Here is a 26,984-nt window from a genome sequence, read left to right as displayed (position 1 = left end):
AATCCTACACCTCACTGAGGATGTGTTCAGGTGGTAATTTTTTCTGTTTTTCAAGTTCTACATCTCTAGCCCTTTAAAAATGGTCAAATTCAGTGAGAACCAGGAAAGCCCCAGTGTCAGTAAATGAAGCAGTTTCTGTTTCTGTCCCACCGGGAAGGCTGCACTGTGCAGAAGAGGAGCAGGCAGTAGAGTTGTCATTTGAAGAAAAAAATAAAAAAATGAATTATTGCTTAAGGGTTCGAATGAATCTAAAATTACTACATTACTCATTAAAATGGGACTACGTGAAGTGTAAGAAACTTGACGGTGTGGCTCCGGGGGGGTTTCCTTAGAGAGGCTCAGCATGCAGGTCTGCGAGAGCTGGGGGTGTATCTTCCATCTAGCAGGAATGGTTTGCAATCGATTTTTGCCCCAGCTATTCCCCTCAACGTGCCATGGTTATTATTTTAGCAGTAAGGTAGAAAAAAGGAAAGATGAGGAGCAATTTGAGCAGCAATTAATAATACTAATAAAAAACAGAGAAACAAAATTGAAAAGAGAAAAAATTCCCCGGAGTACCCAAGGATGTTCATTATGTCATTCAAGGAAGCTTGCAACGATGCCAACTCTAATTGGCAGGTGTGTTGGCTACTGTTGACAGCAAACCTCCTAAAATTGGAGGATGAGCTTAGAGGCAAAAAGCAGAGAGTAATTTGAGGTTTTCAAGTCATGCAGTATATCTTGAGTTTTGATGGAATCTTTTAGGGAAAAAAAAAATCTGTCAACTGTTAGATTAAAAATACTGAAAAACACATTGAGGTAGCAGAGGCTGCGTAAATGTTGAGAAACTAATTGTAGCCAATGTGCTTCATCAGCCTGGCTTGTGGAGGGCGTTTCTTTTGTCCGTCTGTGACTCATCTTCCAGGGTGGACTCCGTGTGTGTGTTCTTGCCATTTCTATTGTCTACAGTTAAGAAGTGGAAAGCACAGCACATCCATGGTATATAAAACACTGGTTCATGAGAGGCTGCTGAAACTCTATTTTAGAGGGGGAAATGCTGACTCTACATTTCTCTAAATTCCTGCGACCCAGTCAGGAACTTTGTTTTACTTAAAGCTTTTGAAGTTTTAAGCAGTTACTGTCCTCTTTGTAGGGCTGAACAGAAATATTTTCTTTTATCTCAACTGACACTGCTCAGCTTTAGAACAGACAGTATGCACAGCGATTGGTAAAACCCTCGTGGTTTGCTGATAGAACCATTTCAAATGGGGATCTCCACTACAAAAGATGAAACTTGGGGGAAAATTGTCATTCACTTCCCTAAAAAACACTTTTCGCTTTAGTCAGTGAGCATTAACATGCATAACCTTCAGGCTGTGAAGACATGGTTTGTTCCCAGCCACTTTCAAAATAAGCTTCTTCTAGGCCTGATTTATAGGATTGTCTTAAAATACGTGTTTCCGAGAAGGCGAAAAGGTTTTTCCTTTGTTGGTTTGTTGTTTAATGATTTTGTCTTTGCCTCCCCACTGTCACTACCACTGTGGGAGTTTACATTATTTTTCCCTACATTTTTTTTTCTGTCATTTGAGGGCTTGTAGATTCGTCGTAGAAAATTTGGAAAAGTCAAGACAAGTATAAAGTTGAAAATAAAATTCAGTCTTATTTCTACTCTTTAGAGATAGTCACTTTAAAATATTTTGGAATCTCTTCTTTTAACTTGCCCTGCCTGTATAAACATCTCTTCTAGTCACCGTTTTTCCATTCTGAAGCTTTGTCATACAATTATATCATGAGCATTTTCCTCGATCATTCATTTTCAAAGGTGAAATTTTTAATGATGCTGTGGTATCATCGACATTTAGTCAGGTTGTCAACTTTTGCTCTTATAAGTTACAAACAGTGAAAATCATTGCACAGGGACCTTTGCGTGTGTCTCTGATAATTTACTTGAGATAAAGTTCCAGGAAAGGGAATCGCTGGGATAAAGAGTGGACCCCATTTAAAGTAATGTGCTGCATATTGCCAAATTGTCTTCCAGTAAAACAGTGCCTGGTTTATGCTCCTTGTATAGGTTTATACCTCTTTGTTTCTCCTGCATCTTTAGAAATTTTTTTAAAATTTTCTTTTTGAAAAACAATATTGCCTTTTCTTTTCTTTTCTTTTTTTTTTTTGAGACAGTGTCTCGTTCTGTCGCCCAGGCTGGAGTGCAGTGGTGCAATCCTGACTCACTGCAGCTTCTGTCTTCCAGGTTCAAGCAATTCTCATGCCTTAGGCTCCTGAGTAGCTGAGATTACAGGCACGCACCACCACACCCAGCTAATTTTTGTGTTTTTAGTACAGGATTTCACCATATTGGCCAGGCTGGTCTAGAACTCCTGACCTCAAGTGATCCTCCCGCCTTGGCCTCCAAAAGTGCTGAGATTATAGGCGTGGGCCACTGCACCCGGCTGTCTTCATTTTCGTTCGTGAAATCAAACATTTCTCAAGTGTTTATTTGTGTTTCATATTTGGTTAATCATCTGGGCACTAACTCAATTTCTGGTTGCAGTATTGGTGTATATTGATATGTAAGTGGATATATATTACAAATTTAGGTCTTTATAATTTTGCTTATTGTATTTTTGATGTGTAGATTTTAAAAATAGTAATTAATAGTAAAGTAGTAATCGTTAAACTATTACAAAATCTACCAGTTGTTTCCTTATGTAGTTTTTCCTCCTTAGTTTTTCTCTTTAGAGATTTTATCTTCACTTCAAAATTAAAGAAGCAATCTATTTGCTTCCAATTTTTTTATGTTCTTGTTTTACATTTTGTCATAGAATTCATTACCGTGGAAAACAAGATTGTTTTCTTTATCTGCCATTTATTTTCCATCTTCTTTAGAAATTTTCTAAGTTTCCTTGATGACTATTTCTCCACTCTGACAAGTCAAGCAATTATTCCTTTCAAAATAATATTAATGGTATTTTCTTTAGCTTATCCTTAAACTATATAGGTCCAAAAACAGTCTACCAGATTTTCTCTGACTCTGCAGTTTTGTTTTGTTTTTTTCTTATTTTGCCAGAACACAGAGCAACTAACGTGTGTAAAACATAGACACACTCTGGAGTCATTTGTCTCACCGCTTAGTCATGGCTCAGAAGCATCCCATGGCATCATGATGAATGTCCCTGGTCTTGGAAGAATGACAAAGCAAGCAAGCCTAAGATTATGAAATGGGGCCATGACTTTAGTGCTTTTATGATCTTGTTAAACCTGCTGATGAGGTGTTAACAAGGTTCATTAAAGGATGCTTTTCATTGTTCTCTAGGGAATGGATTTGAGGGCGATTGGAGTTAATGCAGGGAGACTCTTGTATTAGTTCAGGAGAGGGAGGAGGGCTGGTGACTTTTCCTTACCTTGTCTGCTTACCCCCTGCAAATTCCATCCCAAGGAAATTTGACCAGAGAACAAGGTTCAATTTGCAAATAACAGAAGCCACTCTGGTATTTCAGGAGATAGGGACTGAATACAGGGAATAGTGCTTACTGAGTTGCTAGAGCAACTGTAAACGGGCCTCTGGAAGGATTACTGGAAGAACTCTAGAGAGCTAGCCTGTCCAGGGAACTGTGCCTCCATTAGGAGGCTGAAGAATTAGAAAGTCACTGTTCCAACCACTGGTTCCAAGATCATACCTCCTTAGCCGCCTCCAGAACTGCTGGCTCCCAGACCACCCAACTCTTGCCAGATCTGACCAGCAAAATGGATGTCTCCCTTCCTCCCCATTTAACTCTCTTCCTAACTCAAGTCATCCAGAAATTAGAACAAGGTTGCACACCGAAAGTTATTTTGGGGTGTGCACATGATTGGCAGGACCAAAATCACATTTGAAACCGTAGGTGTACCAGAATCTGGAAGTATTCTTTTTGGCCTTCCAGCTCACACTATAGGAGCACACACCAGAAGGAGACTGGAATCACATGAGTGAGCGCCTACCCCATCCCTATAAATCGGGGTGTCTGTGGGGGCAATGGAGCATGGATGGTATGTTCAGGACATATTTGAAAGGTAAAACCTGCTGGAATTGGTGATTGATTTGATGGGGAGGGAGGTGACAAGGGTAATGTCAGAGACAAAACCTATTATATTAAGTTCTGGTTTTGTACTTTTTAAAACATTACTTCTGTTATATATTTTTTTAATCTGAAAAATTATAAATTGCTTTTTTTTTTTTTTTTTTGAGGTGGAGTCTCGCTCTGTCGCCCAGGCTGGAGTGCAGTGGCCGGATCTCGGCTCACTGCAAACTCCACCTCCCGGGTTCACGCCATTCTCCTGCCTCAGCCTCCCGAGTAGCTGGGACTACAGGCACCCGCCACCTCGTCCAGCTAGTTTTTTGTAATTTTTAGTAGAGATGCGGTTTCACTGTGTTAGCCAGGATGGTTTCGATCTCCTGGCCTCGTGATCCGCCCGTCTCGGCCTCCCAAAGTGCTGGGATTACAGGCTTGAGCCACCGCACCCGGCCTATAAATTGCTTTAAACATTGCTTACCCAACTGGTCAGTGAAATGACCAGTTGCCATATCTTATCTAGAGCAATGTGAACAAATTTCAAGAGCCAGGTGACCTCAAAGCTTCCTCATACTTCTGAAATTCTTTAGGAGATTATACTGTGTCTGAACACATTTTCTTTTCCCGGTACATTTTTGTCAATACCAGAAGTAGAAGTCAAACAAGGGTGTTGGCGCCATGGGTTCCCCCAGCCCCACCCTACCCTGCTAAACAGCGGTGGCTCCAGGATGGCAAGGGTGGCGTTGCAGGTGGATCCCCAGGCATGAGTAACCCTTATCGTGGTAAACTTACTGGGCCTGGGAATCCAGTTGGTTTACTTGTTGCTTCAGATATGCTGTCTATTCTTGTGCCTAGTTCAGGAGGGTTTAAGGCAGCAGGTGACTGCCTTGCCCTGGGTTTCCTGCTCCCCTCCCCAGGGGCAAGCACACAGGCTGGGAACTGTGGAGCCAGCCATACTTTTAACCACGCTTCCTCTCCCTACCAGCCGTGTGAGTGGCCCAGTCTACCTCCACTGTCTTCGTTTTCCACTGTGGCACTGTTAATGGATAGGGCTGACCACTGAACATCTTATTAGCAAGCACCTTAATGGGGTCGTGGCTGCAGAGGCCAGGTCTGGTCATTGCTCAGGTGGCTGAACTCACAACAGTATTGGCAATTTCCTCCAGTCCCCTGAATGCTTTATTAAAATTTCTTCTGCCTCCTGGCCATCTCACATTAGCATAATATACTCATTTGCATCCTTTAACCTCAAGTAAACTCATCAATGGGAAGTCTTGGTGGAGACTTGAAAGCATTTCAAATGACTCCCTGCCATTGAGACGGCAGCTGGTACCCTTCTTCCTGGCAGCAACCTGGGGTCGGGACGTGTTCCTCTCCTACTGAGACTGTGCCCAGCCGAGGCTCCCAAAGACATGATGCAACTGGGAGATGAGTGGTTACAGGTGCTCTGAGCACCTCCCCTGCCAGAGTGTGTAAACCAAGCTGGAAAAACAGAATGTGCGGCCACCGTGATTTATGAAGCCATCACTAACATTTTAAGGCAGAACCTGCATTCCTGAAGTTAGAAATAGGTTGCGTGGTGAAAGGTTTTTATTATCAAAAGTACATTTTTTCCTAGAAACAGCATACATATGTGGATGTTCTTTTTCCAGGCTTGCCTGCAAAAGCCAACTTAACTCATCACCTAGCTGTACAACCCTGCATTTGCAGGGCCGAACAGCAGCAGCCAGTCTTTTGCGTGGTTCCCACAGTGTTTTCGCTTCTCCCTGCTCTTGGGAGTTGTTTGAACCCCAGCCCAAGACAGTGAAGTGCATTCATTGTCTTCAAAATGGCAGGGCAGCGTCGGCCAGTAGTTCTGAGTTGCGGGGCAGGCTTGCTGAACCACACGCTGTGCTGACCTGCAGGAGTTTTCATCCAGTGGGCCTGGGATGGGGCCCAAGAACTTGCCTTTCCTAACTAGTCCCCAGGTGGTGCTAATGCTGCTGGTCTCTGGAGTGCAATTTGAGGCCCACTGGAGCAATCATGGAAGGAAGTTAACCCTGTAAGGAGCTCGTGTGTCTGAATTCTTAGTAAGAATCTGTGCAACCAGCAGCGCCCTGCTCCCCAAATTCATGAATAAACCCTGACAACAGCAAATTCCCAGCCGTCTTTTATTGACGAGGTGCTCGTGCAGTCTGTGCTTACATTCCCGTCTTCCCTTTCTTCCTGGGCCTGGCGTTGCAAATCACTCTGGAAGCAGATGGGGTAGAAAAATAAGTCACCCTCCTCAAGTCTCTGGAAAGCCATACCTGTGTCAGGGGCATCGGCGAGCCAGTGTGCGTCCCAAGGAGTCCAGGGCAGAAGTGGGGACATTGTGACAGACAGTGCTTTTCTACTTATCCCCGCCAGGCACCTTTCCTTGCATCCACTGACACAGAGCGTGGCTTTTCCTGAATTTTAGGGAAGCTGAGAACCACAGCTGTGGCCTCAGGGGCCTCGATAAGGCTCTGGAAGTTTGGAAACATGGGGCAGGGCCTGAGCTTATAGTGCTCTCTAAGGATCCTCTGTGCTGCAGTCTGGGGTGCATAGAGACAAGGGGCCAGGGGAGACATCTAAGAAGACAGAACTAGGATCAGGGGTCAGCCCACCACCTTCCATGCGCCCACTCCCCTCCAATCCTGCCTCTGCTCCTAGAACACCTCCCGCTCTGGCATTCCCAAATGCATTAGCATGCATTTCTTCAGCTGCTTCCCCGCACCACCCCACCCCCGTCTCCACTGACCTGGAGTTGCGAGTCCAGAACCGGAAACTTTGTCCACTTCTTTGCAGCAGAAGCAGGGCATCTAGACCGCCAGCTCTGCATCTCCATGACCTGGCCAGCAGAGACCCTGCTTATTTGCCCCTCTGGCCCAGATGCAAGCTGCATGTGGATTTGAGTCCACACGTGGACACGCATCACTTAGAGGGAACAAACGGGTTTCTCTCCTGATTCTGCAAGTGGAGAAAAGAAAAATGAGAATATTTTTTGTATTTTTCTTATCAAACAGTACAATAGTCTGAATGTTGTATTTACTAATTGACCAGCTTTCTCGCCAAGTAGAGCAGATGGCTTTAGAGGGGAAATAGGAAAACGCAAGGGACATTTCCAAGGGTAAAATAGAATGTTTACATTTCATATTTACATTTAATTACATGTAATTATAGTTAAAGTTCATATTTCAACAATCACTACTAATGCTCGCCTTATTTTTAAGACTCCTCATAAAGTTTGGGGAATGTTTTGGGATGAAAAGTTACTTTTAACCTCCTCATGTCATCACCATGCCCATGCAGAAAGCTGTCAGGGTCTCCCAGCCCCTGGGCACTCGGAGCAGCTCTTCATGGTGAGGGACCACTGAGTCCTCAGGGATGCCTGGTCTCCGTCGCTGCCCACCTCTGCCTCAGTTTACATTTCCCGTGTTGGTTGGGACAGAAGAACACGTATCCCCAGACTTCCTGCATCATTCTGTGCAGACTTATAATCTGTCCCAGACTAAAATGTTCCATTTCCTTTTGTGGGCAAATTATATGTCTCATTGGATTTTCAAAAATGTGGAAGAGACTCTGAATGGCTATGTGGCACGGTACTGGCAACGGTGCCATGGTCCCTAAGGGTTATTATATTGCCCTTGTAATTGAGTACGACGAGCTCTGTGTATGTTTCTCTCTGATTTATTTTCTATTTGCCCCTCTCTAGTGGGATCTTGTGTGTGATAATGCCTGGAAGGTCCATATCGCTAAGTTCTCCTTACTGGTTGGATTAATCTTTGGCTACCTAATAACTGGATGCATTGCTGACTGGTGAGTACCAACGTGCCCGCCGCACGAACCTTTGGAGGCCACAGCACGCCTTTGCTGGCTAAAGAAAAGTAGTCAGTGTTAGCTTACCGTGGCTGTCTTTTCCCAGTGCCAGAGCAGAAGACCAAAGCTGCCATGTGGAGAATGCAGAGCTCAGAGAAATGGCCCATGCATGTAGCAGATCATTTGGAAGTGTGAATTTAAATTCAAAGCAATGCTCTAGCTTCTAGAATCTAGCAAAACCAGCCTGCAGCCCCATCTACCTCTAACCTTTGATGTTTAGTTAGAGCTTAAAGACTTACGTGCAGGGCTCCAGGGGGTGGATGCACTAAGGGGTGGATGCAGAAGATGCATTAAAAAGTAGGGGATGGGGGAGCTAAAGACCCTTCCCCCATGCAAGCTGAATGAGTCAGGCAGTGCTGATTAGCGCCTCTGAATGTCATACAGATTTTAGAGAGGGACAGTCCTTGGCTTGGCCAGGAGATGCCTCTGTGGGGTCTGCGGGGAGCTGCACCTTGAGTGATAAAGACCATTTGGGTAACACACATGGGCTCTGTGGGCAGGGGAGGGTGGTGGCCAGAGGTGAGAACGCATATGCTTTGTGTGGGTAGGAGAGGAAGTCCGGGTACCCGGAGCAAGGCAAGCAGTTCAGGATGAAGGGATGGGTTGGTAGGACAGAGGTCTGCAGGTAAAGCTGGTAGCAGAGACAGTAATAATGATAACATTAGCAGCTGAAAGATTACCATGTAGCAGGCACTGTGTTAAGTAGTTCCATACATTAACATCTCCTTACAACACCCCTAATAGGAGATGCTATTACTACCTGTGTTTTACAGTTGGAAAAGCACAGAAGTGTAAGTCAAATCTCCAAGTTCACTCAGCTTTAAGCTGGAGGGCCAGGACTTGAAACTCAGCCACGTGGCCTCAGAGCCTGCCCCTCCACCAGGGTACTGCAGCGCGTTTATTTAAGGCATTCTGTGGTCACAGGGGCAGCAGCGGTGATGTGTCTAAGCAGGGAGACAATTGCACAATGTTGACAGGTTTTTCAAGTAGCGGGATTGCTCAGGAGAGAGGCGTAGTGTAACTGTCTCCCCAGCTTACATTCTTTTATCTTTTTATCTTTTTTTTTTTTGAGACGGAGTCTTGCTCTGCCACCCAGGCTGGAGTGCAGTGGCCGGATCTCAGCTCACTGCAAGCTCCGCCTCCCGGGTTTACGCCATTCTCCTGCCTCAGCCTCCCGAGTAGCTGGGACTACAGGCGCCCACCTCGTCGCCCGGCTAGTTTTTTGTATTTTTAAGTAGAGACAGGGTTTCACCATATTAGCCAGGATGGTCTCGATCTCCTGACCTCGTGATCCGCCCTTCTCGGCCTCCCAAAGTGCTGGGATTACAGGCTTGAGCCACCGCGCCCGGCCTATCTTTTTATCTTTAAAGGATTCTTTTGTGTGTGTGTGTGCGTGTGAATTGGGACTTCTTGGCCTTGATGAAATAAGGGCCCAGAGTGATATGGAACAAATTCTATAGGTTCTGTGACCTCTGCACCTCAGTTAACTGAGAATGCTGGCCAAGGCAAGTGCCTCGGTGGACAGCAGCAGAGGGTCACATTACACATGTGGAAAATTTCTTCCAAAACCTAGCGTCTATTTGGGAGTTCCTTGAGCTGACATGTAATGTGATTTCTTGTGTGTTTGACATCTGCCTCATCATCATTTGCAAGTGCTTCTCATGGACACATTCTCTGTGGACAGCAACAGAGAAGCAGTCAGTGACCTCTGGAGACCTATGCAGGGAACCCCTTAGGGGCTTTCTTTGGTAGAGGCAACACAGGGTTTATTTTTTAAACCAAATACTTGAGTTCATAGGTTTCTAGTGTGAGGTATATTGGTCTAAAATATACCGTTTCCCAGAAATCTACATTGAAATAGGTTAGAAAAATATACTAATATAATCCATGTCACTGTCTTTCTAAAAAAATGCAGACTCGACTGGGGTTTTAGTGTCTTTATTCAATAAATGATTTAATAGAAAAGTAAAAATCGACTTTTATGGATGAACCAGTCTGTAATAGTTTAAATTGTTTCAAGGTTGTTTTCTTAACTTTCTTCTTGTACACACGTGTGGTGTGGCCTCCCTGATCACACACCAGGCCTGAGGACAAAAGAGTGGGTCTTGCTCTTAGAGTAACCAGAAGTCTAACATCGCAAACTGTTTCTCTGCAATTGCTTTTCTGAGGATCCTCCTCAGATGGGCAGGATTGAGGGGGTGCCCTGGGAATCAGGGGCAGGCTGCCTGAGTGGTAGTTTTTGAACACTTTGAGTGGGTTTCCCTTTCAGTTTGAAAGCTTGGTATTTTCCAACCCCGTTTTCTGGCATTTTACTCCCTGCCTGAGCCTTGCTTAAAAGGAAATAAACCCATTTAAAGGGAACTCCAGACCTCTTGGCTGTGGGCCCTATTTCATGGCTGCAGGGGAAGTGGATCAAGTCATACAATATGCTTCCTGGGGCTGCAGTCAGCATTTAGTAACATTTAAGTAATACACTTCTTTATTTAAAAAGTTACTGTTTCTGACACCCAAGTTTTGTCTGGGGATGTTCACTGGGTATTGGTGTAGAATCTGCTAGCTCAGGTGGGTAGGAGGGCCGATGGCCAGTGGCCCCAGGGATGTGCTCCCTTCTTTGCTGTGTTTGTCACTGCAGCAGCCCTCTGCCTCCTTCCCCAGCCGACCCTGGGATGCTGGCCAGTGTGAGCTTCCCCAGAGGACCCCTTGCCTGCCAGCTCCTGGCCGAGAGTGGCCAGTGGGGAGCACCAGCTGTAGATCCTCAGGGGAGAGGAGAGTGAGGTCAGGCACTTTTATGCCCAGCTTGCTCTCTGCCAGGCTGGAGGGGCCAGCCACCTCCTGTCCATGACCTCCACACAGCACCTCTTTCTCTCAGGGGCCAGGACCATCCTTCCCCTACTCCCGGCTGCCGAGGGCCGCCAGGTCCAACACCATCTCTTGTGGGTTCCCTCTCAGCTTGTTCACTCTTCTGTAAATAATCCCTTTATTAAAATCTCCTCCAGTCACTTCATTTGAGTGGGACCTCTGTTCCCTGTTGAGACCGTGTGTCAGTTCTCTGTGGCTACTGTTACAAATCACTACATGCTTGGCGGCTTCCACAACCCAAATGAATGATCTTACAGTTCTGCAGTTCACAAGTCCAACAAAGGTCTGACTGGTCTAAAGTCAGGGTGTCAGCAGGGCCGCTTTCCTTTTTACAAGATCTAGGAGACCATCTGCTTCCCTGCTTTTTCTAGCTTCTAAAGGCCACCTGCATTCCATGGCTCATGGCCCCATTCTCCATCTTCAGAGCCAGCAATGTCAAGTCAAGTCCTTCTCACACCACTACCTCTCTGGTCCCCTGGAGCCAGGGGAGGTTTTCCTTGTCATTAGATTGGACCTACCTGGAAAGTCACCTCATCTCAGGGTCCTTAAGCTTAATCTCATCTTCAGAATTCCTTTTGCCATGAAAGGTAAAATACTCACAGGTTCTGAGGATTAGGACATGGACAGATTTGGGGACCATTGTTCTGCCCACCACAGATCCTAAGTGACAAAGTCCTCTGCATTACAGACAAGGACTGTGGCTTTATCAGTCCTCTCCGAGAGGGTTCTGCCCTGGGAGCCAGTTTCTAGGAAAACTGTCCATACTTATAACTAACATGTGTTGAATGCTTGCTGAGGCATTTGTTCATATCCACTCCTGTCGACAACATTATGAAGTAGACATTAATTGGCCCTTACCAAAGGGAACTCCAGGCTCATTTGAACAAGCCCAGCCTTATTCCAGATCACATAGTTCAAAAGTACTGATCCTGGATTCAGCACCAGCACGCCCTGGCTTCAAAGACCGTGTTTGCCCTGTAGACCTTGATAAGTTTTACTTGTTGATTTTAGCAACCATTTTTTGGGAGGCAGGGACTTAGAATGTTTGCTACATGCTTAAAAAAATCAAACATCTTTTCTAAAATATCAGAACACAGCAAACATTGTTTGGTAGGCATCAGGGATATAGAAATGCAGGAAGGAATGAGCACTAAAGCATTTCATTATTTATTTTGTGCCAGGCATTGCATCTGTGCCCATCAACCCCCCAGTGAAGGATCTCAACCCTCCACAATGTGGGATGCTTATCCCCATTTCGTAGACCAGGGAAGTCAAGGGTAATGCAAGATGTTAGAGTTAGTTCATTTTTCTTCATATTAGGAGAATGACTAAAGCTGTATTTTAAGTTTATTTTTGTAAATGAGTTAGATTTGGACGAAATCAGTTCGCAGTCTTTCCTGGTAAGGGCTGCCTGACCCCAGCACTGGACAAGGGAAAGTAATGGCTACAATCTCTAGGTGAGATTAACTTACGTTGAGCTCCTAGCCTTGGCCTTGTTTCAGTAAACCAAAGTGCCCGATGGGAATGGTTAGAACTAAAAGTTCTGAGTGTAATTTCATCCTGTTGTTCCTTTCCCTGTATTTTCTTAAAATTACATCTATCTCTATAGGGTAAGGCCATGCCTTACCTTTTTTTTTTTTTTTTTAACAGTTTTATTGACATATAATTTGCATCCCATAAAACCCACCCATTTTAAGTGCACAACTGAATGGGTTTTAGTATATTTGCAGAGTTGTACAGCCATCACCACACTCTGAATGTAACACATTCCCATCCCTTCAAAGGATGATAGAAACATCACCCCCCAGTCCTGGACAACCACAAATCTACTTTCTGTTTCTGTATATTTGTCTTTTCTGGACATTTTACTTGCATGTAGATGCCTTGTAATAAACACATCTAGGACAGTTCGAACCCCTCAGCTACCGTTTGTGGTATTGGGGACACTAGGGCTGGATTTTTCCCCCTTTTTTCTCCTGGCAAATAGCATCCACTCTGCCTCCATTTCTCTGAGTTATCCTTTAGACCAAGCCAATCGTGTTTGATGGAGAGTTATTGTTGCCACTTTATTTCTGATCAGTTAATGAAGGAAAGATGGAAAGTTAGCATGGGGCCACAGGAACTGGTGACTTTCCCATTCTTGTGGACCACCCTCTGCTGTCCTCCCAGGCACTCTAGAAGCACATCGCCCCCTAGTGGTCACTGATCTGAAACTGGTCAGCTCCAGGACTCGCGAATTGAGGGTATCTGTGGCCCTTTCCAGAGAACCATCACAGCCTGGACTCCCTGCCCCTCAGTCCAGCCAAGGGACTGCACTGTCAGCTCACTATCAGGTCACTAGGCATTTAAAGTTCACGCTATCTTACTTTAGTGTGTGATCCCTTAAAAATTACTTCTCGTCTTGTAGCTGAAACAAATTGGCAGATGGCTTGGCCATGGCTCGGATAGGCTGTGTGTAGGATCAGGTATCTGACTTAGTTAACAACCTGGGGAGAGGAAACAAAACTGCTTTGCTTGGTGACCATGTTGACTTTTGATCCAATCCCAAAGGTCAACGATTTCTCAAGACTCTTTATGCTGGGTGTATCAAGGTTCCTGTTTGGAAAGTTATTAATTTTGTTCCTCTTGCCTTGAATTATATCACTATACACTCAGAAATAGACTCAGCAACAGGAATTGGGCTCAAGTGTGAATTCTCTTACTCTGTAGTTGGTTGATCCCTGCTCCCTTAGCTCGAGAATTAGGGAGTTGGGCTAAATCTCCCTTTCTACCCCTAGTAGTCTAGGATCTAGTGAAGTGGGTATAGATGGCACAGGACTTTTTGCCCAGTACTCATTCAGCATATATTGAGTACCTGCTGGACACTGGGTTTCAGCATCTGGTATCACTGTCTTGTTTCACAATGATTCCTAACGTTTTCCCTCTCCATATGCAGGGTCGGCCGGCGGCCTGTGCTGCTGTTTTCCATCATCTTCATTCTGATCTTTGGACTGACTGTGGCACTGTCAGTGAATGTGACAATGTTCAGCACACTCAGGTTCTTTGAAGGATTTTGCCTGGCTGGAATAATTCTCACCTTGTATGCATTACGTAAGTAGGAGCCTTCACGACGAGTCTTGAAAGAATTTAGCAAAAGTATGATTGCCTGGGAGGTTCTGGGGAAGATACTGTGCATGCTGCTCGTTTGGGATGGCAGTTTTGTGGAAACACAAACACTAAAGGCCTCAAGTGTTGTGAAAGAGGCTTTTCAGGTGATGCCATGAAACGTCTCACTCAATTCTGATCTCCAGCTTGGGCTCAGTGCACATCAAAGGACATGGGAGGTTGCATAATTGTTTGGAGAAGTGGCGATCGGTTCTTTCCTGATATGGAGAGGCTTTGGCTTTTCTCCAGAATTTTCTGCATTGATATTCTATATGCTTCTATCTGGTGCATAATTGGGTATCCGTACAGAATCCAAATTTTCCACATTCTCATGTCCACAGATGTGACCTTAAGTGGTCTGGAACTGAAACCTAAGCATTGGCACTGGAAAAGTAAATGGCAAAATTTGGTAGTTTTGGTCTTTTTAGGAGGATGAGGCATTTCTTTCATTGATCTATCTTGTTTGTTGGCTGTATTAACTCTGCTGAGTATAGTCAGGTTTCACTTATTTGTAGGTGGTGTTTGCTAGAGCACAACCACAAACCCATAAGGAGAAGAAGAGTTTTAGGCATGGATATTTTACTTATTTGCTGGCTTTATACTTTTAGTTACTTTGTGGAAAGATCTGTTGGGAATACTGTAAGATTTACCATATATTTTGTCTTTTTCTTTTTCTTTGACAACATGCATAAGAGTCAGATATAGATTAAGTAGCAATTTCTAGTATGACAAAATAAGAACAATTCTAATTCTTTTAAATTTGCATTTTAAATACTTCTTTTAGATAGCTAAAATTTTTGTTCCACTAGAAATATAATCAATTCAGGACATAGTTTTATTGTCACAGGAAGGAGCAGACACAGAAAAAGGCTACCGGTATATTCTTCTAGATTCATAGTTGGCTGTTTTGTCATCAACGTTTAACTGAACTGTAGTTTCTTAAAAATCACCTTTTCCAGTTTACTTGCATTTATCTTCGAACTCTTGTCTCTTGGGAAGTTCTTTAGGAAGATATGAATGACAAGATGACTGGGCCTGGGTGATGGTGGTTGGGGACTTTGTTTCTTTGAATAAATAATGTGAGTATTGGGCTTGAATCTCCCCAGGCAAAATGCCTGTGCCATTGTCTATGGCCCTGACCCCTGTCAGTCTGTGCAGAGGGACAGGTCTAAGCACTTTTCTGCAGAAGCCTCCTGGTCCTGCCCTCAGGCAGTGCCTTGGCCCACATGTGTGCAGGTGTGCTGGGAGCATTGCTCCAGGCAGCCGTCCTTGCCAGGCTTCGATTCTCACAGGGGGAAGGCAATCCAGTCCTCTCACATGGATGACCATCAAAGGGGACAGCTCTGCGCTGGGACAAAACAGAATAGCTGTGTTTCAGGAGCTCTGCAGAGAGGATAACCTCAGTCTTGCCACCCCCAGGCAAGAGAGTGTTCATGGAAAATTGCCTTACCGCAAATATGGTGTATTGGTTTTATCTTGCATGCCAACTACTAATGACTGGCTGAAGCTGCCAGAGAACGGGGAGAAGACTTCTAAGATAACTTCGGGGCTCAGCAGAAGAGAACATCTTGATCCATTAGCCATGTCTGCTAGTGGCAAGGAAGGAGGGTAGGGAAGGGCTACCTGTGTAGCTGGCATTTGCCATCTGGAGAGACTATCCATGAATGAAGCCAGACCAGGTTTCCACCTCACATATTCATAGAATTGTTTTACTGACTTGCACTGTGACATCATGCCATTGACCTCTGAAGCCAGTTGCTATATTTACTACAAAATATTATGTTGAAGATGTGTTTTCACTAGATTACATAGTGAGCTCTTTATAGCAGAAAGTTCTCTTCCACTTCAGAACCATACAAAGAATGTACTTACCCTAGGAGATTGCTTTGCTCCAATCTCCTAGGCACAGAATCATATAACCCAGGGGTTAGCAAACTTTTTCCATGTGGGAAATTTTTCAGGCTTTGCACGCCATATGGTCTCTGTCACAGCTACTCAACTCTGCTGTTGTAGCCTGAAAGCAGCCATAAAGAATATGTAAATGAGCAGATGTGGCTGTGTTCTAATAAAACTTTATTTATAGAAGCAGATGGTGGGCCAAATTTGGCCAGTGGGCCATAATTTTTCAACCACTGATGTACATATTTGTGTGCGGGCCTGATAACACAGGCTTTAAATTCTGGCCTGTCTCCTAGTTTCATCTTAACTTCCCTACTTTAATTTCTGCTTTGTCCCATTTTTTTCTTTCTCCATAATTTGTGTTATTTTGTGTGTATCTTGTTAATATAAGCAGCCTTAGGTTTTTTCCTGCAATAAAGCAGGGCGTAAATAAATGGTCATGTTTTCTTGGATTGGGACCACAAATTAAATAAACATCATGACAAATGCCATTGCAGTGAAAATGTCCCAAGTATCAACAAGTAATTGACCCACTGTTAGACCTAATAAAGTATTTGGGGTTACACAACTAAACTAAACTAAACCAAAGGGCTGTGAATGATGACTCGGAGTTTATTGAGATAATATTTAAACAATGATAATTTGGGAGAGTTGGTTAAGAGATGGCAAAAGAGCAAAGCTTCAGAGAGAATAATCAGAAGGAAATAAAGGGAGAATTAGAATTTAACAAGGAAATAGTCATAAAGGGCAGGTGGGATTGGGGTAGGATATGGTTGGGATGACTCATGTCTCTGCACATGTGGCAGTCTTGGGAGAAGGCAGAGGCTGGTGGCAAGAAGTTAAGACAGGAACTCCCAGTCAATAAAGCTGAGTCAATAAAGCAGAGTCACTGAATATCCAAATTAATGTACTTGCTAGCATTTTACACACAGCAGTATTTATGCCTACGTAATGTTTGGTAATTTGTTTTGCTTGAAGAAAGTTATTGATAAGCCAGGTCACAGGGTTGAAGTACTTCTTGACTCTAAAGGGGAGTTTAAAACTTTGATTTTTAAAGTTTTAAATAAAGCATTGATTATTTGGAAGTTACATTTGTAATGGCCCCAACTTCTTTTCTTCCTCCAACCATAAGGTTTTTATCTCACTTAATGCATCTGCTGGAAAGGCCTGTGCTTTCTCAGAACAGGACTGGATAGCATTCTTTTTTTAGTCTTGCAGGTGCTTGGCAATGTAAATAGGGAAAGTAATGATTTTTGCAGTTTTAGATGCTTGTATGGCTTGCCGTAAGGGTGGACTCTTCATTTTGAGAAATGCTGCTGACTTGTGGAAGTTTTGTGCAAGGCTGCTGAAGGTTTTTTTTCTGCTTTGGAGTTTTTCTAAAGTACATTCCAGTTAAATACTCTACACTTTACGTTTGCTTCCCTTAAGTCGCCAAAGGGAGATGTGGTTGTGTAATTAGTACATAAAATAGAGATTACTGGCATCTTCCTAAGGAGTGTTTGCATGGAAGCAGAGTGCACGTTGGCAAGAGCAAGAGAGAACAAGCCAAGCTCAGTGGATTTCCCAGGCACAGTAGTGGCCTTTAAGACGTTTGTGAGACACTGAACTCATTTCTAAATACATTTGGGCTGGATCAGTGGCCTCTGGACACACACACACACAGAGGCGGTCAAAAAAACTGACTTAGCAAGGCAAAGGGCATGGACCAAGAAAAGAAGCAATAGATCACATTTTCCTATTTGTTTATGAAAATACAGTCTTGGGCCGGGCGCGGTGGCTCAAGCCTGTAATCCCAGCACTTTGGGAGGCCGAGACGGGCGGATCACGAGGTCAGGAGATCGAGACCATCCTGGCTAACACGGTGAAACCCCGTCTCTACTAAAATATACAAAAAACTAGCCGGGCGAGGTGGCGGGCGCCTGTAGTCCCAGCTACTCGGGAGGCTGAGGCAGGAGAATGGCGTAAACCCGGGAGGCGGAGCTTGCAGTGAGCTGAGATCCGGCCACTGCACTCCAGCCTGGGCGACAGAGCGAGACTCCGTCTCAAAAAAAAAAAAAAAAAAAAAAAAAAGAAAATACAGTCTTATTTTCAGCCTAAGAAATGGGCGCTTCTCAGCACAGGCGGACGCGATTTGTTGTGGTATGCATCCTTTTCCTAGCCAGCATCCACAGTATCACAGACAAGGTAATAGAGCACTGTGAAGAATGTGCTTTCTTCACATGGAGCCATGAGAGATGATGCTTTTTTTAAGTTGATTTGATGTTGGATGTAGTAAGTCCTGTGAGAGAGAACTTTTTTTAATAAAAAATACTGTTTTAAAATGTCTCTTCTAACTTGATCTCTGCCCTTTCCCTCTCCACTTCTAACTGCCTCCCCCAACTACACTTTCCCAGTTTGAAATCATGAACAATAACTTTTGCTGAGAGACCAAACCTTAGTTACTGTGGGCAAATGAAAGGTTTTTTTTTTTTTTTTTTTTTTTTCCTAACAATGAGCGATTTTCTTGAAAAAGTCTCTCAAAGATGTTCTTATTATAATAACCCTCCTTAAACCTAGACAGCCTAAATAATTGGATAACTGTTACACAAGATCAAGGAGCAACCAGAAATTTCACAGCGACTCAGTTACTGATTACTTTGCAAAAGTAGAAACCAAGTCTTGACTTAACTGGTAATAGACTCAGAGTTTGAGTTTGCTCTGGGCGGGGTGCTGGTCCCTTTTTCACATGACGCTAATGGTTTTAGACACTTACAAAAGAGATTGAGTAATTTCTAGTGTGCTGGTGTTGGCTGGCTTTTTCTTTCTCACTATCCCATGTATTTTTATGCTTTGATATTTCCCTGAACTAATATTGCTTGCAACATATTTCAGTCAACAGGATCGTTAAGCGTCAGCACTATGCTATATATGTTTAAAAAAAAAAAAAAAATGGACTGAACCAAATGGCTCCATGGAGTGGGTTGTCGAAGTGTGGAATGAAGAGAATGGAGATTGCCAATGTCAACTAGAAATGGCTTCAGCTACTTTGTGGGCTTCTGGGGAGCAAACATTTGCTCTGAGTTTTGTTGAAGGGAAAGTTTCACATGAATATGTGCTCAGTCATCTCTTTCTCTCCACCCGGTTTCCCCATCTTCAGATACGTGGGCCTTCCCAGTAGCAGCAAGTTCTCAGGGCAAAAAGACCTTCTCCCGGTAGGACCAACTCCATTCACAAGGCTTTTTCCACCAAGGAAATGAGTCAGAGTTTACCGAAGGCCTTTGATGAACTTTTTTTTTTTTTTTTGAGACGGAGTCTCGCTCTGTCGCCCGGACTGGAGTGCAGTGGCCGGATCTCAGCTCACTGCAAGCTCCGCCTCCCGGGTTTACACCATTCTCCTGCCTCAGCCTCCCGAGTAGCTGGGACTACAGGCGCCCGCCACCTTGCCTGGCTAATTTTTTGTATTTTTGGTAGAGACGGAGTTTGACTATGTTAGCCAGGATGGTCTCCATCTCCTGACCTCGTGATCCTCCTGCCTCGGCCTCCCAAAGTGCTGGGATTACAGGCATGAGCCACCGTACCCGGCCAACAAATCTTTTTTTTTTTTTTTTGGTCATTTTCTTCACTGGAAACACGATACTAACCCTGTAGGCAAACTGCGAAAAGCAAAGGAATAAATTTCTAAGCAAAAAGGAACGGCATTTGCTCTGTACCCTACAGTCTGCTCTGTCCCACCTCTGAGCAGTCAGAGCCTCTGGCCTCACTGCGGGGTAAGTAAGAATAGAAGTGTCTGGTGAGGCAGCTCCAGCCCTGGGAAGGCGAGGATGCTGCAGTGGCCAGTTAGGCAGGGCCACTGGTCATGGGTCTGAGCCTGGAGGGGTGAGCCATCCAGCAGGGAGCCACAACGTGCCACTGAAGACTGATTTTTCTCAAAGTTGTGCCAGTCCTTCAAATAAAAATGTGCTCAGGCCTTTCTCTCTATCTCTACCTATATGTTAGCCAGAATCTGGACTTTTCTTTCTATAGACATTTCTCTGGAATAAACGCAGATGTAAGGATATGTCATCTCACCTGCATATGAAAAATGGAAATATGAGGACAGAGAAAGAATAAGCGGCCAGTGGCATCACTGAGACCCATCTGCCTAGTCTTCTGTCCAGAAGTCTGTGCAAGAAAACATGTAACTGTTGCCTAAATGTACAGATAAGCTTTCCAGTGCACATATCTTTTGGCGTTTTGAATTTGGTGAAGGCAGATCTATGTCCAAATCAGAGGAAAATAGTAGCAAATATTCAGAGATATCTGGGCATTTTAAAATTAGAGTATTTGGATGCTTTTCCCTACAGGGGAGGTTGTTCTTAAACTGTGCATCAAAACCTTACGGACTAGGTTTTTTCCAGACTGGAATGTTAGTAGTGTGTCTGTGCTTCATTTGAAACAAAGCTGTTCAGTACTCTAAAAGAGGAACTGAAAAGATCTGGAAATCAGGAGATCTGAGCTGGACTGCAGACTCCACAGTTGACTGACAGTGACCGTGACAGATTGTGAGATCTCTCTGAGCTTGTGTCTCTATCTCTATAAAGTAAGGGGATGAGATTTTAAACCATGTTTTATGTAGCTGTGCGATCCCTTCCTGGAATAACTCATGGAGAAAACGAATGGAAAACTATTGACCTCCAATATAACTTCCAGTTTTAGAATTCTATGACTTTTGAATTCTTAGCTTAGCCTTTAGGCTTCCTCAATGTTGAAGATTTCTTGGGGTGGGAGCAGGGGCAGTGAAACCCAGGGTCCTCCCTCTTACCCCCTCCTAGATGTGCCGGTCTCAAGTTCACACAAGTAACTAGAGTTGTTGGACTTCCATCCTTCCTCACTGTGTGGCTGCTGCACCAGTGCAGCTCTACAAAGGTGAGCTGGGAAGAGATGCTGTGATAGGGTAAGATTAATGGTTAACAGCTTCCCTTTCCCCAGGGTTCCAGACCCTGCCCTCACATCAACGACCTTGCCCTTGCTGGCCCCTGCTGGAAATCCTTTCCTGCTTGCTCCATTCGCCTCTCTTACCACATGTTTGCTAGCTGGAATCCTATTACACTCCCTGGGAGTTGTTTTTTTTTTTTCACACCTGGACAGACAGGATGGGACCTGAAGCTAAAAGCTGAGTCGACCAGAAAAGAGTGTTCAGGAATGTAAGAGAGCAATATTGGGGCTGAATTTGTTTTGTGTTCTTAAAAGCAAATTAAAAGAGGAAATAAATCAGTCACCTTGAAAACAAGTAAAAAAAAAAAATAACAAAAACAAAAAACAAAAAAAAAAAACCAAAAAACATTAGGCTTCTTGAAAACATCCAAATGTATCTGGTGGGAAGCAAACATGACTGGTGTGCCAAGACTTGCTGTTAGTGAAAAGACAGACTCTTGGCTGAGAGCACAGAGAGAAATATAACTCAAATGGTGCAGAGCCATGAAAGTTTCTTGTCAATAACTGTTTCTGAAATCAGTGCATCCTGCCAGATAGGCTCTGCTACAAAGAGTTTAAGTTTTAGTTTTTCATGACCTGCATGGAAGCACAATTTTCTCCTTTGCTTATTTGCTCCATGAACACGTGAGGACCTGTCCGGTGCCAGGGGATGGACAGTTGGTTCCTTGATTACGCACTAAACCCTCGCCATTGTTGAGTGTTGAGGACATAGAGGCTCACTCAGAGTTTAGTGAGTGAAGAGACAGGGACACACCCTGCTAGGACGGTGGGCACCAGAGGAGACTCCTGAGCTGTGAGTTCTTTGGGGTCAGGGAGAATTGGTGTTTGCTATCTGCAGTGGGTGCTCAGATCCTGGAAGAGCCTAGTGCACTCTGGGTAGTGCGGGTGATTGGTGTTAGCTGGAGCCTAGTGCACTCTGGGTGATGTGGGTGATTGGGGTTGGCTGGAGCCTAGTGCACTCTGGGTAGTGTGGGTGATTGGGGTTGGCTGGAGCCTAGTGCACTCTGGGTAGTGCGGATGATTGGGGTTGGCTGGAGCCTAGTGCACTCTGGGTAGTGTGGATGATTGGGGTTGGCTGGAGCCTAGTGCACTCTGGGTGATGTGGGTGATTGGGGCTTAGCTGGAGCCTAGTGCACTCTGGGTAGTGTGGGTGATTGGGGCTTACCCGGGGCCTAGTACACTCTGGGTAGTGTGGGTGATTGGGGCTTACCCAGGGCCTCGTACACTCTGGGTAGTGTGGGTGATTGGGGCTTAGCTGGAGCCTAGTGCACTCTGGGTAGTGTGGGTGATTGGAGTTAGCTGGGGCCTAGTGCACTCTGGGTAGTGTGGGTGATTGGGGTTGGCTGGGGCCTAGTGCACTCTGGGTAGTGTGGGTGATTGGGGCTTAGCTGGAGCCTAGTGCACTCTGGGTAGTGTGGGTGATTGGAGTTGGCTGGGGCCTAGTGCACTCTGGGTAGTGTGGGTGATTGGGGTTGGCTGGGGCCTAGTGCACTCTGGGTAGTGTGGGTGATTGGGGTTGGCTAGAATCTAAACTATGAGTAACAAAGCCAAGGAAGAAGGATGGAACAACACACACAGACCTGTCCTCCATGACGTTAAGGCAGTGGTGCCACTGAAGGATCTCAGTTGAGAAAGAGAAGCCTTTAGATGAATGTTTTGGAGGAATGTCTCAGGCTGCAGTATGAGCAGGCTAAAGAGGAGAAGAAGGCCAAACTAGCAGCTGGGAGGCTGCTGTGATAGGGAGGCAAGGAAGAAGAGCCTGAATGAGGGTTGTGGCCATGGGGCAGGAAAGACTCTGAGGAGGCAGAATCGCAGCCTCAATGACTGAAGAATGGGGAGAAGGGTGAAGGAGTACCAGGGGACTTGCCTGGATACCTGGAGAGAGGGCATTTTTCTCTGAATGGTGAGATAAGGGATTCAGCCCAAGCAGTCTATTCTGATTCTAAATCCTATAGAGTTTGAAGCTACTGACCACTCCCTTCCTCCCATGAGTCTGCCAGGGGAACATGATGACTTCTGTTTCAGACCTGGTAAGCTGGTGGAGCCTTAGGGCATCTGAGAGGATTGATTTGCCAGGAGATTTGTTATTCAGAAGTTCAGGAGCAAGGCCCCTGTGTCCTCAGGATGAAGGTAGCAACTAAAGGCTACCAGAGCTGAGCTCACCCAAGGGCTGTGGAGCTGAGCAACAAATGGGTGGAGTAGAAGAACCAGTGGAGAGAGACAGGGAGGGACCGGCCGTGTGGTCAGCGGAAAGTCAGACCAGGCCGGTTACCAGGGAGCCAAGGAAGGGGCTGACAGCAGAGTCAAGTGATGTGGGACATTGAAAAATGTCCTTTGGGCATAGCAAAGATTGCCCAGTAGGTCAGAGGTAAGTGTGGCAAAGCAACTTTAATTCCATGTAGTGATTAATGTAATGTGAATTATTTCAAGTATAGGTTTTAATTTGTGTATGCGCCAGAGAAGCACTGTCTTGTCCCATGCCAAGTATTTTAGAAAGTTACTCTTTTTTTTTTTTTTTTTTTTACTGTGGTAAAATATACATTATATATAGTTTACCATTTCACCTTTTTTTTTCTTTTTTGAGATGGAATCTCACTCTGTCACCCAGGCTGGAGTACAGTGGCACAATCTCGGTGCACTACAACCTCCATCTCCCAGGTTCAAGCAATTCTCCTGCCTCAGCCTCCTAAGTGATTGGGACTACAGGCGCTGCCACGCCCAGCTAATTTTTGTATCTTTAGTAGAGACGGGATTTTGCCATGTTGGCCAGGCTGGTCTCAAACTCCTGACCTTAAGTGATCCATCCACCTCAGCCTCCCAAAGTACTGGGATTACAGGCATGAGCCACTATGCCTGGCCCATTTCAGCCATTTTTAAGTGTGCACAATTTAGTAATATATTTCTATTGTTGTGCAAGAAACTGCTTTTTTTAGAGTGGTAGATGTTCATTATTATTGAGAGATAAAAACTGAATGGGAAGGCAAGTCGGTAATGGCTGTTTTTGCTTAAAGTCACCTGAAACGTGATATTCCCATGTCTCAATAACTGGATATTCAATTATATTTAATACAGTTGAGTCGAGTTAGAGATGCAGTTTTGTTCTGATGTCCCACCGTCCATACCGAAAGGCAGTGTGTGAAGACTTGCCATATCCCCAACCTCTTTCTCATCAACACACACCCAAGTGCACACACTTGTGTGTGATCATGCGGAAACAGTTGAGAAGATGCTTGGGTGGAATCCAACTTGGATTGGAAGCCAAGCCCCCCACTTGCCAGCTGTGACCTTAAACAAGGTAGCTGACTACTCAAAGTCAGTTTCCTCACCTAGGAAAGATTGGGCAGGTGACTGACAGGATGACTGTTATTGTCATCTGTAAAATCACGAAGTTCTAGGGAAATGTTGGTGGACATTTGCATGTTTGTGACATGATGGCCACCATCCTACTGCAATCGCCAGTGGTGCACTGAGAAAATCAGTCGTGTCCTCTTCCACAAGGCCCACTCATGTGAGGGAATCTCCAGGCTTGCAGCAAGCTTGGGAACTTTGGACTATGGCTGTCTAGTAGCTTAGGGCTGAATAGCAGAACAACTGGTGGGTGGGGGCAAGAATCTGCTTCATAATTGTTTTTCCAGTGGCCAGCTTAATAAATTATCTCTCTTATAGCATCCATTTAGAGCTTTTAAAATTCATTTTAAAATGCAATCATAGGCCGAGCGCAGTGGCTCACGCCTGTGATCCCAGCACTTTGGGAGGCCGAGGCGGGTGGATCACTTGAGGTCAGGAGTTTGAGACCAGCCTGACCAACTTGGTGAAACGCCACCTCTACTAAATAGAAAAATTAGCCAGGCATGGTGGTGCATGCCTGTAATCCCACCTACTTGGGAGGCTGAGGCAGGAGAATCGCTTGAACCTGAGAGGCGGAGGTAGCAGTGAGCTGAGATTGTGCCATTGCACTCCAGCCTGGCAACAAGAGCAAAACTCCGCCTCAAAAAGCTAAATGCAATCATATATTGCATTTTGAAAGTCTTAACAATTTCAAGGGTAGGAGAGGACAATAAACTCAAGAAAAAATTCTCCTGGACAGATCCTTCCTGGGGCTCTTCTATCCAACTCCCTGAGTATCCGTCACTCACAGAATGCTTCATTAATTGGTAAGAAAACCCACTGAAGAAATAGAATAGTGCTACTCATTTTCAAGATTTATCTTATCTGTATGCAACCGCTCCCTTTCCCTTCCTTGTATTAATCCCTAAAAACGCCTGCAAACATTTTGTTCATATTGTTAAATATTAACTCAGGACATTGCTCATTATCTGTAACACAGCTGTAGGCTTGGCCCTGTTGTTTGCCATGTTCTGCCATAAGGTTTCACGGCCTTCCTTCTGGAGGGGCAGATGGCAGTTCCTGTTTGCGACGTGGCTGTGTGAGAATGTGTGTTTTCAGGATGGACATGAATGGCTGCTTGAGGAAGGGCCTTGACTTTGAGTAACACATGGTTCATTTTTTTTATTGTATTTTCAAATGGCTCTTCTGGGGGAAAAACAGTTCAGGAACCACATTCCACTTGCTGGCCCAAAATCCATGTAAGATTTAGCAAGTATTTGGTGTGAAATGACCAGCAGTGCCTTGTTTTACACATTTTGTGATGTGAGTTTGTGGTCCCCTCTGAAGAGGCGTTCCCTCTGCATGGTGAACAACCTTCGAAGTCCAGCAGCCAGGCCTGTAGGAACCCAGCTCGCACTGGCCCAGACTCTGGAAGCAGGGCCTTGCTGGCGATTCTCTAAATGGTGAAGTCAGACTCAGGGGTCTTCTGAGTGTTTTTTGGGTTTTTTTGGTTTTAGTATTTTATTGTATTTTTAAGAGTCAGAGTCTTGCTCTGTTGCCCAGGCTGGAGTGCAGTGGTGTGGTCACAGCTGACCGAAGTCTCGACCTGCTGGCCTCAAAGGATCTTCCCTCCTCAGCCTCCTGAGTATGAGAGACCACAGGCATGCACCACCATGCCTGGCTACTTTTTAAATTTTTTGTAGAGATGAGGTCTCACGATGTTGCTCAGGCTGGTCTTGAACTCCTGGCTCAAGTAATTCTCCCATCTCGGCCTCCCCAAGTACTGGGATTACAGGTGTGTGTCCTGGGTGTTCTTAAAGCTAAGATCTCTACCCCAGTAGAAACCAACGTCAAGGAGCCTGAGGAGGCAGGGAAGGCTGCAGCTGGGGTGGCTGCAGGGAAGGCAGGGAAGGCTGCAGCTGGGGTGGCTGCAGGGAAGGCAGGGAAGGCTGCAGCTGGGGTGGCTGCAGGGAAGGCAGGGAAGGCTGCAGCTGGGGTGGGACGCTCTTGGGTGAAGCTGCAGGGCTTCCACTTCAGGGCAGTGTTCCCAGGTGACAGAGTGGGACAGCTCAGAGGGCCTCTGAACCTCCTGCACAGAACACCGAGACCAGAAAATGGGTCTCTGATTAAGGGCTGTTATTTTCTTTTCATATTTCCTTCCACAGGGCTTTTGATGATTCTTGAAAAAAAAAAAAAAAGAGTGCTTTGTATCCAAGCAGAGTTGGCTCTGCCTGCCCCTGTTTGCTGGCTGAAAGGTGCTTGTGTCCTCTCTAACCTCTGCCTTTTGAAAGCATGTCTCGCTTGTTGTTTGCTTTGTGTCAGTTCTGGGAAGAGGCTCAGAACTCCCTCCAAACCAAAGTCAGATTGTCAGGGTTGGGGGCAGGGCTATTTAGTTCTAGTTCATTTCCCCATCCATATCAGTTTTAAATAATAAATAAATTTTGCTAAGTTCCCATGGGACGTAGAGTTTTTCCCTATTTCTTCCTTGACATCAGTTTAATATGTCAAACTGGCATTGCTAAGTGTACAAGGCTCCCAGGGTGAACAAGGACTCTGAGATGGAGAAGAATGCAAGGGAGAAGATGATTTCTCCTCTTTGGTAAACAGTACTGGCTCCTTTGTGTTAAGGTGGGGGCGTGTGACTACCCTCACTGCATGGGAAGTGCTTGCTGGGAGGCCCCAGGGCTCCCCATTCTTGGTCATTTGCTCCCCGTTGGGCTGACCTCAGTGCTTGGAGCATGATTGTGTCTCATATCTCATTATGTCATTCCCTTATCTCTTTTTAGAAAGAACCATATACAGCCCTGGAGTGTAAGAGTTAGACATCTAGTAGCTGCAGTGAATCTTGGCTTGAGACCTCTGTTTTGGCACCCTCCAGCATATGTGCGTGTGTATAGC

General features: G+C 45.0%; 1 protein-coding gene across 1 annotated transcript in view; it reads left to right on the top strand.

The window, feature by feature from the left end:
- Nucleotides 1–26,984, top strand: part of SLC22A23 (solute carrier family 22 member 23) — a 190,703-nt gene that overhangs the window by 32,406 nt on the left and 131,313 nt on the right. The window contains 2 exon segments of the mRNA XM_033216068.1: nt 7,741–7,844; nt 13,699–13,853. Coding sequence (XP_033071959.1) covers nt 7,741–7,844; nt 13,699–13,853 — 259 coding nt within the window.

This window comes from Trachypithecus francoisi, unplaced genomic scaffold (genome assembly GCF_009764315.1).
Source record: "Trachypithecus francoisi isolate TF-2019V2 unplaced genomic scaffold, Tfra_2.0 Lachesis_group10, whole genome shotgun sequence".
NCBI classification, from domain to species: domain Eukaryota; kingdom Metazoa; phylum Chordata; class Mammalia; order Primates; family Cercopithecidae; genus Trachypithecus; species Trachypithecus francoisi.
This window is presented reverse-complemented; position numbering and strand designations above follow the sequence as displayed.